The sequence below is a fragment of the Amblyraja radiata genome, chromosome 16 (assembly GCF_010909765.2).
Source record: "Amblyraja radiata isolate CabotCenter1 chromosome 16, sAmbRad1.1.pri, whole genome shotgun sequence".
Taxonomy (NCBI): Eukaryota; Metazoa; Chordata; class Chondrichthyes; order Rajiformes; family Rajidae; genus Amblyraja; species Amblyraja radiata.
The window spans coordinates 204,632-217,096 of NC_045971.1; the positions used below are offsets into that span (position 1 = coordinate 204,632).

The 12,465-nt window shown below is 45.1% G+C and overlaps 1 protein-coding gene across 3 annotated transcripts in view; it reads left to right on the forward strand.

The window, feature by feature from the left end:
• Positions 1-1,658: 1,658 nt before the first annotated feature.
• tubg1 (tubulin gamma 1) overlaps positions 1,659-12,465 on the forward strand; it is a 32,374-nt gene continuing 21,567 nt past the window's right edge. The window contains exons 1-3 of one of the 3 annotated variants that reach the window (XM_033034815.1): positions 1,659-1,675; positions 1,815-1,879; positions 7,024-7,136. In XM_033034815.1, coding sequence (XP_032890706.1) covers positions 1,831-1,879; positions 7,024-7,136 — 162 coding nt within the window. In that variant the 5' untranslated portion in view covers positions 1,659-1,675; positions 1,815-1,830. Of the gene's footprint in view, positions 1,676-1,717; positions 1,783-1,814; positions 1,880-7,023; positions 7,137-12,465 lie in introns of those variants that run through there. The other 2 variants (XM_033034813.1, XM_033034812.1) reach the window with 2 other exon arrangements.

Genomic DNA, 12,465 nt, shown 5'->3' on the forward strand with positions numbered 1-12,465 from the left:
ATCACTGGAGCACAAGAGGCTGAGGGGACCTGAAACGTCACCTATTCCTTTTCTCCAGAGATAGACAATAGGTGCAGGAGTAGCCCATTCAACTCAGTATCCTGTACCTGCCTTCTCTCCATACCTCCTGACCCCTTTCGCCACAAGGGCCACATCTAACTCCCTCTTAAATATAATCAATGAACTGGCCTCAACTACCTTCTGTGGCAGAGAATTCCAGAGATTCACCACTCTCTGTGTGAAAAATGTTTTCCTCATCTCGGTCCTAAAGGAATTCCCCATTAACCTTAAACTGTGACCCCTTGTTCTGGACCTCCCCAACATCGGGAACAATCTTCCTGCATCTAGCCTGTCCAACCCCTTAAGATTTTTGTAAGTTTCTATAAGATCCCCCCTCAATCTTCTAAATTCTAGCGAGTACAAGCCGAGTCCATCCAGTCTTTCTTCATATGAAAGTCCTGACATCCCAGGAATCAGTCTGGGGAACCTTCTCAGTACACCCTCTATGGCAAGAATGTCTTTCCACAGATTTGGAGACCAAAACTGTACGCAATACTCCAGGTGTGGTCTCACCAAAACCCTGTACAACTGCAGTAGAACCTCCCTGCTCCTATACTCAAATCCTTTTGCTATGAATTAGTACCCCGTTCCTGCCTCCTCTCCATATCCCCTGACTCTGCTATTTTTAAGAGCCCTATCTAGCTCTCTCTTGAAAGCATCCCGAGAACCTGCCTCCACCGCCCTCTGAGGCAGAGAATTCCACAGACTCACCACTCTCTGTGAGAAAAAGCGTTTCCTCGTCTCCGTTCTAAATGGCTTACTCCTTATTCTTAAACAGTGGCCCCTAGTTCTGGACTCCCCCAACATCGGGAACATGTTTCCTGCCTCTAGCGTGCCTTGAGTTACTCCAACATTTAATGTCCATCTTTGGTATAAACCAGCTTCTGTAGTTCCTTCGTTTAAGAAAGAACTGCAGATGCTGGAAAAATCGAAGGTAGACAAAACTGCTGGAACTCAACGGGTGAGGTAGCATCTATGGAGAGAAGGAATAGGTGACGTTTCGGGTCGAGACCCTTCTTCTGTAGTTCCTGCCGACACCAAAGAAAATGGCAATGAAATAGACATGCTTGTGTTCATTGGCCGAGGCATTAAGTTTACGTATATAAAATTATGAGGGGGCATAGATTGAGTGATTACACGTATTTTCTTCCCAAGGTAAGGCCGAAATCAAGAACAAAAGGGGCAAAGGTTTAAGGTGAGAGGGGAAAGATTTAATATGAATTCAGAGGATGGTGGGTATATGGATTGGTCTGTCTGTGGAAGAAGCTGAGGCAGCATTAGGGTTAGGAGTAGCAGCAATATAAGGGCACGGACAGGTACATGGTAGGATAGGATAGGATAGGATATGCTTGGCGGGCCGAGCTGCCTGGTTCCCCGTATTGTGTTTGTATGTGAAGTTCTGATGAAGATTAGACATCCTGACAACTGGAACTGTCCACGGGGTGGTGCGCGGTCACGAGCGGCGCGCACCCGCGGCGTTGGCGGGCACGAGCGGCGCGCACCCGCGGCGTTGGCGGGCACGAGCGGCGCGCACCCGCGGCGTTGGCGGGCACGAGCGGCGCGCACCCGCGGCGTTGGCGGGCACGAGCGGCGCGCACCCGCGGTGTTGGCGGGCACGAGCGGCGCGCACCCGCGGTGTTGACGGGCACGAGCGGCGCGCACCCGCGGTGTTGGCGGGCACGAGCGGCGCGCACCCGCGGTGTTGGCGGGCGGGAGCAAAGATTATAGAGGATTATATAAGATCTTTGGGCAGGAGCGGCGGCGGCGACGATGCCTCGGGAAATCATCACCATGCAGCTCGGCCAGTGCGGCAACCAGAGTAAGTGGCCGCGTCTCCCACCGCGGGGCCTGCGATGCGATGCGACGCGACGGTGCACAGTAGTCTGGGCCGCCGGATTGTTGGGCAGTAGGCCCCGCGGTGGAAGAGACCGGGACCGGGGGCTGGGACCGGGGGCTGGAGCTGGGGGTGAGGGGGCCGGGACCGGGGGCTGGAGCTGGGGCTGGGACCGGGGGTGAGGGGGCTGGAGCTGGGGCTGGGACCGGGGGTGAGGGCACCGGGGGATTCGGTTCATAGACAGTGGGAGAGTTTCTACTATCGTACCCGTCGCTTCTCCATCGCGTTTGATAGAAACATGGAAAATAGGTGCAGGAGTAGGCCATTCGGCCCTTCGCGCCTGCACCACTTTGCTCTTACTATATTTATGGAACTTCTTAGGATTCTCCTTCACTTTATCTGCCATAGCTATCTTATGACTTATCCCTGCCCTCCTGATTTCCATCCTTGGTGCACTATCGTTGTATATATGTATGTATACATATACATACTGAAAAGGGTCTCGACCCGAAACGTCACCCGTTCCTTCTATCCAGAGATGCTGCATGTTCCGCTGAGTTACTCCAGCATTTTGTGTCTATCTATATTCACATATACATACACAAACATATAACCATATAATATAACCATATAACAATTACAGCACGGAAACAGGCCATCTCGACCCTTCTAGTCCGTGCCGAACACGTATTCTCCCCTGGTCCCATATACCTGCGCTCAGACCATAACCCTCCATTCCTTTCCCGTCCATATAACTATCCAATTTATTTTTAAATGATAAAAACGAACCTGCCTCCACCACCTTCACTGGAAGCTCATTCCACACAGCCACCACTCTGAGTAAAGAAGTTCCCCCTCATGTTACCCCTAAACTTCTGTCCCTTAATTCTCAAGTCATGTCCCCTTGTTTGAATCTTCCCTACTCTCAGTGGGAAAAGCTTATCCACGTCAACTGTGTCTATCCCTCTCATCATTTTAAAGACCTCTATCAAGTCCCCCCTTAACCTTCTGCGCTCCAAAGAATAAAGCCCTAACTTGTTCAACCTTTCTCTGTAACTTAGTTTGCATCCCAGAGTACTCAAGGAGGTGGCCCTGGAAATCGTGGATGCATTGGTGATCATTTTCCAATGTTGTATAGACTCAGGATCAGTTCCTGTGGACTGGAGGATAGCTAATGTAACCGCATGATCATATTGAATGGCAGTGCTGGCTCAAAGAGCTGAATGGCCTACTCCTGCACCTATTTTGTATGTTTCTATATAACTCCAATTAACTTTAGTAAGTTCCTGTCTAGTATCAAAGTTGGCCTTGTCCCAATTCAGAATTTTAACTGTTCAAGAAGGAACTGCAGATGCTGGAAAATCGAAGGTACACAAAAAAGCTGAAGAAACTCAGCAGGTGCAGCAGCATCTATGGAGCGAAGGAAATAGGCAACGTTTCGGGCCGAAGCCCTTCTTCAGAGGAAGTTTCAGTCTGAAGAAGGGTTTTGGCCCGAAATGTTGCCTATTTCCTTCGCTCCATAGATGCTGCTGCACCCGCTGAGTTTCTCTAGCTTTTTTGTGTACCTTCAGAATTTTAACTTGTGGGCTTACCCCATTTGTATCTGTAACTATTTAAAAGTTAATAGAACAGTGGTTACTGGTTCCAAAGGGTTCACAAAGGGCATTGTGGTCACTTGCCTTCCAAATTATTGAAGAGTAGATTAAGCTTTCTTCTATCCCATGTGGGGCCCTCTACATATTGTCTGAGGAAACTTCCCTGAACACATTGAACATAGAGTAGACTTGATGGACTGAATGGCCTACGGTTTTTTTTCTTCTAAAATCTTTTTATTAGTTTTTTTCGAAAACAAAACAAAAAAAAAAGATGAACATAACAATGATATTGATACATAGGGATCAGGATTACATTAATAATAGGTATAACCTAAACATGAGTCCAGTGTAGCCTTCAAAAATGTCTAATTTGTAATTATCTAAAGAAATGTGAGTTAGCTAGATTATATTTATTGGAGAGTTATTCAAAAGACATAAAACAACCATCCAAAAACAAATCACGAAAAGCTGCTTCCATAACAGAAAGGCTTGATCATACTAGAAGGTTGGAAGAAAAAAATTAGATATGATAGGACTCGATAAGATAAAATCATTCAATCCAAACTTACGAAAGTGAAACCATATTCGGAATGTATGTCTTATTATTGGGTTAGTCGTATATTTATTCAATATCGTAATTGTAAAAGGTAACGAGGCCCATAGAATAGAAGCCAATGATAGCCCTTGCATAGAATCACATTCAAGATTTATCCATCCTGGGCATTGGGTATCTTCTAAATCATTTGTCCAAAACGTTAGACAGTGAGCATTACCAGCCCAATAGTAAAATCTAAGGTTCGGGAATGCCAAAGCACCGTCTTTTTTTGATTTCTGTAAGTATATTTTACTTAGTCTGGGATTTTTATTCTGCTATATATATGAAGACATTTTGGAGTCAATAATATCAAAGAAAGATTTAACAATAAAAATTGGTATTGCCTGAAATAAATACAAAAAATTAGGTAGGATAAACATTTTAATAGCATTAATTCGGCCGATTAAAGATAAGGACATTGGTGACCATTTAGTAAACTGTTGTTTGATATGGCCAATTAGAGGCTTAAAATTGGCTTTAAATAGATCCTTGTGTTTCTTGGTAATCTTAATGCCTAAATAAGTAAAATATTCGGTAGTTAATCTAAATGGAAACTGTCCATAATTTGAAATTGGATTGATTAATGGAAAAATCTCACTCTTACTAAGATTTAGTTTATAACCAGAAAAATGACTAATTTGATTAAGTAGTGCTACTATTGTCGGAATAGATTTCTCTGGGTTAGAGATGAATAATAACAGATCATCTGCATAGAGAGATAGCTTATGTGTCTTATTCTCATGGACAATACAAAAAATATTAGGGGATTCCCAAATAGCGGTGGCCAAAGGTTCCAAAGCGATATCAAACAGTAAAGGACTTAAAGGATACCTCTGTCTAGTACCTCGAAAGAGCCTGAAAAAAGAGGATCTCTGATTATTGGTAAGTATAGAAGCCTGAGGTATATGATATATCAGCTTGATCCAAGACATACATTTTGGACCAATCTTAAGTTTTTCACGTGTATTGAATAAGTATTCCCAGTCTACTCTATCAAATGCCTTCTCAGCATCAAGTGAAATTACACATTCTGGAGTTTTATTTTACGCTGTATATACGATATTCATTAATCACCTAACTTTAAAGTATGAGTAACGATTTTTAATAAAACCTGTCGGATCTTTAGAAATAATTTGCGGTGAAATATTTTCCAACCTCATAGCTAATATTTTTGAAAGAATTTTGGAATCTACATTTAACAATGATATAGGTCTATGTGATGTCACTTCAGTAGGGTCTTTATCTATTTTAAGAATTAAAAAATTAGATGCTTCATAAAAGAATTGTGGTAATATATTCATTAAAAAGGCTTCTTTAAGAACCTTGCATAGCCAGGGAGACAGTAAACTTGAGAAATACTTTAAAAATTCCACTGTAAACCCATCTAAACCGGGAGCTTTACCAGAATTAATCGAAAGGATTGCTTTCTGTATTTCTTCCTCCGTGATGGGTTCATCTAACAACAGAGACTCATTATGTGGTAAATTTGGCAAATTCAGTTTCTTTGAAAACTCATACATTATATTGGAATCAGTAGGAAATTCTGATTGGTATAGGGAGGTATAAAATTCCTGAAAGGATTTATTGATTTCATCATGGTCTACTGCCAATGTACCATCCTGTTTACTCATTTTAATAAATCAACATCCCCTTTGCATGATCATCCGCCTTACCCATCAGGTTTCTTGCATTAAAATAAATGCAATTTAATCCAATTGTCATTCTCCATTCCCTGCCATGCCTCTGCTTGTCCTCTGAACGTTCATCACTCTGTATATTGACTTTTAGCTTTTCACCCGCCTCAGTCAAGCATTGGATCCCACCCAGTCAATCTACATAAACCAAACCTTGTAGATCTAGTAAGCCTGCCTGCAAGAATATTGGTTCCCCTCCAGTTCTGGTGCAAAAAAATCACAGTTGTCCATGTCGCCTCTGTACCAGAACAGATACCAATGGTCCATAAATCTGAAACCCTGTCTCATGCACCAACTGCTCAGTCACACATTCATCTGTCCTGTCTTACTGTTCCTATCCTCACTAGCACGTGGCACCAGGAGTAATCCGGAGATCATTACGCTAGAGATCTGGATTTTTTACCTTTTACCTAATTCCCTATATTCATTTTGCAGGACCTCGTCCCTTTTCCTACCCATGTAATTTATGCAAATATGCACAATGACTTCTGGCTACTCACCTCCCCCCTTGAGAATGTAATGCAACCACTTAGAGATATCTTGGCACCAGGAACGCAACACACCACACTGAAGCATTGATTGCTGCCACAGAATCTCCTGCCTGTTTTAGAGATGCAACGCGGAAACATGCCCTTCAGCCCAGTATGTCCGCACCAACCAGAGATCCCCGCACCCTCACACTATCCGACACACAATAGGGACAATTTACAATTTTACCCAAGCCAATTAACCTACAAACCTGTACATCTTTGGAGTGTGGGATAGCAGGAGTTTATCTGACTTACCACATCCTGCAGGAGGAACATTGCTCCATTCTACCTGCCATTATTACTGCACTAAAACCAAGAGGAGAAAAAGCACTGCAATCACACACTGACAAGAAACAGCACACATACTTTTACCTCCCGTCCCCTCTGCTCAACCCTTGCTCAGCCTTCTTGCTGAAGGACTTACTCTCCACACAGCAGTTGAGCCCCTTAAGTCAAGGCCTCACATTTACCCTCCACCCTATAACTCCCCTCCCCATCGGCTACTACAATACAGCTTGCGTTTTTACTGTCAACTCAATTTTGATTACTCAGCCAATCCAACGGCTGCATTTTGAAATTTCATTTGTCAAATTATTATTGAAGTATTGTCAAGTACAAAAAAAATGTTTTAATGGGCAAAGAAAGACAACTTTAATCCAAGTGTAAATGTGGAATTTTGACAGCGTCTTTCATTATAATCTTTCTGTCTTCACAGTTGGTTTTGAATTCTGGAAACAGCTTTGTGCAGAACATGGTATCAGCCCTGAAGGAATTGTTGAAGAATTTGCCACCGAGGGAACCGACAGGAAGGATGTTTTCTTCTACCAGGTATGGACAACTGGTCATTTATCTGTTCTTCATACTATAAGCAACAAAGTGTTTTGGAAGTTCCTGCTTTTGTTTACTTGCTGTAGTCATTCACAAATGATGCATTGTTACAGTAATTATATTTATTTTGGAGCCCAATAGTCATACAGCAAGGAAATAGGCTCTTCGGTCCAACTTGTCCATGCTGACTAGATAATAATAATAATAATACATTTTATTTATGGGCGCCTTTCAAGAGTCTCAAGGACACCTTACAAAAATTTAGCAAGTAGAGGAAAAACATGTAAGCGGAATGAAATAAATAGTAGAGACATGACTAGTACACAAATTAAAGACATAATTCAATTCAAAACACAATATGAGGCAATTCAAGCACAGATGAAAAGGGAGGGGGACGTGGGGCTAAGGATAGGCAGAGGTGAAGAGATGGGTCTTGAGACGGGACTGGAAGATGGTGAGGGACACGGAATTGCGGATCTGTTGGGGGAGGGAGTTCCAGAGCCTGGGAGCTGCCCTGGAGAAGGCTCTGTCCCCAAAACTGTGGAGGTTGGATTTGTGGATGGAGAGGAGACCGGCTGATGTGGATCTGAGGGACCGTGAGGGTTGGTAGGGGGAGAGGAGGTCAGTGAGATATGGGGGGGGGGGGGGCAGATGGTGGAGGGCTTTGTAGGTGTGGACCAGGATTTTGTAGGTGATCCGGTGCGAGATGGGAAGCCAGTGAAGTTGTTTGAGGACTGGAGTGATGTGATGCCAGGATTTGGTGTGGGTGATGAGTCGGGCGGCTGCGTTCTGGACCAGTTGGAGTCGGTTGATGTAGGTGGAGCTGATGCCAAGGAGAAGTGAGTTGCAGTAGTCCAGTCGGGAGGAGATGAAGGCATGGATGAGTCTTTCAGCAGCGGGAGGTACTGCCTCATCTACACTAGTCCTAACTACCTGCTTTTGGCTCATGTCCCTCTAAACCTTTTCTATCAATGTCATGTCCAAATATCTTTAGTACCTGCCTTATCTACCTCCTCTGGCAACTCGTTCCTTATTCCCACAACCTCTGGAAAAAGTTGCCCCATAGCTTCTTATTAAATCTTTCCCCACTCATCTTAAACATATGTCCTCTGTTACTTGATTCCCCTACTCTGGATAAATGTGCATTTGCCATAATTATTCCACTCGTACTGTTATACACTTCTGTAAGATGACTTGTCAACCTGTACACCAAGGAATAGAGTGCTACCCAACCTCTCTCTATGGCTGAGGCCCTAAAGTCTTGGGAATTGGGTAGTGCAGTGGTCGAGTTGCTGCCTTACAGCACCAGAGACCCAGGTTCGATCCTGACTACAGGTGCTGTCTGTATGGCGTTTGTACATTCTCCCTGTGACCACGTGGGTTTTCTCCGGGTGTTCCAATTTCCTCCCATACTCTGAAGATGTACAGGCTTGTAGGTTAATTGGCTTCAGTAAAACAAATCGTAAATTGCCCCTAGTGTGTAGGATAGTGCTAGTGTATGGGGTGATCGCTGGTCTGTTTGGACTCTGTGGGCTGAAGGGCCTGTTTCCGTACTGTATCTCTAAAGTCTAAACATCCTCATGAATCATCTGTGCACTCTTTCGAACATCCTATTGTAGGACGTCCAAAATTAAACACAGCTCTCCAAACACAGTCTCACCAACGTCTTGTGTAACTGTAACATAACATCCCAATTTCTATACTCAACAGGCCTTTCACTTAACTTTTTTTCCCTGTTGCCAGCTGGGCAACCTCGGCAGCTTTTTAGGTTGCCAAATTACAGTTTAGGTGGTCATTTAAGATGGCTTGCATGACGCGTGCGATAATGTACTCGGACGAAGTGCGTAGTTACCAGACGGAATTATGCTCAATGAAGCATTCACATATTATTTCTGCTTCAAATAAAGTCACAAACTAAACATATTCACCAATCAAGACATGATATATACCACAATGACATGCAGCAAAATTACAATACAGTATCTCATCTCAATACAATACAATACAGTTTATTGTCATTTGAACCACAAATGAAGTTCAAACAAAATTTGGTTTCTGCAGTCATACAACAAGAAAAAAAAACCAAGACACACAATTAACACAATTCACAGAAACATCCATCACAGTGAATCTCCTCCTCACTGTGATGGAAGGCAAAATCATTGTCTCTCCCCTGTTTTCCATTCTTCTCCCGATGTTAAAGCTCCCGGCGGGCGATGGCAAGTCCCACGGCCGTTAAGGCCGCGCCGGCCGATGTAAGGCCCTGCTCTGGGTCTTGATGTTGGAGCCCCCGGCGGGCGATGGCAAGTCCAACGGCCGTTAAGGCCGCGCCGGCGATGTAAGGCCCTGCTCTGGGTCTTGATGTTGGAGCCCCCGGCGGGCGATGGCGTCCCGCGGCTGTTAAAGCCGCGCCGGGCGATCTAAGGCCCCGCTCCGGGTTGTTTTCAACCCTGCAAATCGGGCGGGAGAAGTTGCCGTTGCGGGAGTTCCGAAAAGCGGTCTCCCACCAGGGACCAGCCAACTCCTGATGTCACCGTCCATCGGGTCTGCGGCTGGAGCCTCCGAAGCTCCGAAGTCGGGCCGCAGCAGCGAGCCACCACAGCTCTCCAGGCTCCGAAGCCGGCCAGCTCCACGATAGTGAACCCGCAGGCTCCATGACTGGAGCCCCCAGGTCGTTCCGGTTGGAGGCCGCTCCACGGTGCTAGGCCCCAACGACAACGGAGACCCGACAGGGAAAAGGTCGGGTCCCCCGTACAGGGAAGAGATTTAAAAGTTTCCCCCCTGCCCCCCACATATACACAGTTAAAAACAATATATAAACTACCACCAAACTATACACTCAACAGGACAAAAATGAAAAAAAGACAGACGGACTGCAGAGGCCGCTGCCGTGAGGCGCCGCCATCTTTCTCTTTACACTTTGCAATGAATGCAATTTCTATTATTTCTTTCCACTTCCAAACAAAAATCTGGTTGGATTATTCAGCGTATGATCAACCTCGGTGAGACCAAGTGCAGGCTTGGCGATCGCTTCGCACAACACCTCCACTCAGTTCGCAATAACCAACCACTTTCTATTCCTTGGCTTTTGCCCCTGCATGAGACTTTGCTCTTGTTTTAGTGTTTCTATTATTGTTTTTTGTTGTTTTTACTGTCTTTTAATGTTTTTATTGTTTTGTTTTATGTTTATGATTAGTCATGTACAGCACTTTGTTGCAACAGTGGTTGTTTTTAAAGTGCTCTATAAATAAAGTTCAGTTCAGGAAATGCTAGACTTGTCGCTTTACCTCCCCCCTTGACTCCATTCAAGGACCCAAGCAGTCTTTCCAGGTGCGGCAGAAGTTCACCTGCACCTCCTCCAATCTCATCTATTGCATGCACCGCTCTAGGTGTCAGCTGCTCTACATCGGTGAGACCAAGCGTAAGCTTGGCGATCGCTTCGCCCAACACCTCCGCTCGGTTCGCAATAACCAACCTGATCTCCCGGTGGCTCAGCACTTCAACTCCCTCTCCCATTCCGAATCCAACCTTTCCGTCCTGGGCCTCCTCCATGGCCAGAGTGAGGCCCATCGTAAATTGGAGAAGCAGCATCTCATATTTTGCTTGGGCAGTTTACACCCCAGTGGTATGAATATTGACCTCCAATTTCAGGTAGTCCCTGCTTTCTCCTCCGCTTCCCAGCTCTCCCTCAGCCCACTGTCTCCACCTCTTCCTTTCTGCTTCCCGCCCCCCCCACCCTCACATCAGTCTGAAGAAGGGTCTCGACCCGAAACGTCGCCTATTTCCTTCGCTCCATAGATGCTGCCTCACCCGCTGAGTTTCTCCAGCATTTTTGTCTACCCATTCACACAAGTTCTGTTATCCCACTTTCCTCACCCACTCCCTATGCATTCGGGGCAATTTTACAGAGACAAGTTGACCTACAAAGCCAATGCGTCTTTGGGATGTGGGAGGAAATCCACACGCTTGAGGGAGAATGTGCAAATTCAACACAGTGCCCGAGGACAGGATCGAACACAGATCTCTGGCGTGTGAGGCAACAAGTCCACCAGCTGTGCCACTATATATATAGACTGAAGAAGGGTTTCGGCCCGAAACATCGCCTATTTCCTTCGCTCCATAGATGCTGCTGCACCCGCTGAGTTTCTCCATCATTTTTGTGTACCTTCGATCTTCCAGCATCTGCAGTTCCTTCTTGAACAATTGTTGTAGTTCGTCCATGCAGTCTTTAAATGCCTTCCATTGCATATCCACCGTCAACCCTTTAAGAATTAATTGCCAGTCAATCTTGGCCAATTTACGTCTCATATCCTCAAAGTTACCTTTCTTTAAGTTCAGAACCATTGTTTCTGAATTAACAATGTCATTCTCCATCCTAATGAAGAACTCAACCATATTATGGTCACCCAAGGGGCCACGCACAACAAGAGTGCTAACTAACCCTTCCTCATTACTCAATACCCAGTCTAGGATAGCCTGCTCTCTCGTTGGTTCCTCTACATGTTGGTTTAGAAAACTATCCCGCAAACATTCCAAGAAACCCTTTTCCTCAGCACCCCTGCCAATTTGATTCACCCAATCTATATGTAGATTGAAGTCACCCATTATAACTGTTTTACCTTTGTTGCACGCATTTCTAATTTCCTGTTTAATGCCATCCCCAACTCCACTACTACTGTTAGGTGGCCTGTACACAACACCCACTAGCGTTTTCTGCCCCTTAGTGTTTCGCAGCTCTACCCATATCGATTCCACATCCTCCAAGCTAATGTCCTTCCTTTCCATTGCGTTAATCTCCTCTCTAACCAGCAAAGCTACCCCAACTCCTTTTTCTTTCTGTCTATCCCTCCTGAAAATAATATACTATATTTCTATACAAAATCAGTAGGCCAGGCAGTATCTGGCCAGTTGAAGTTTCTGGTTGAGACACTATATCTGGACTGAAAAAGCTGAGGGGAGATGGCTAGTATAACAGGGCGGGATGGGGCAAGTGATGTGGATCCTGTGAGGAGGGGTTGATTAGCAGTGAAATTGGGTGTGCAGGAAGGGTGGGAGATGGTGATAGAGGCTGTGTGGAGACAACAAAGGGCTTCAGATGATTGACTCTGCCAAGAAAGGAATACAGGTGCACAACCTTTTATCCGAAAGCCTTGGGACCGGACACTTCTCGGATTTCGGAATTTTTCGGATTTCGGAATGGAAGATTTTTAGCGTAGATTAGGTGGGTAGCGCGGGCGGCTTGAAAAGTCTGGAGCGGCTGCCTCCTCCCCGGAGACCGGGGAATCATTGTAAATCATTGCTTAAATGTTAGTCAGTTAGTTTGGAGGGA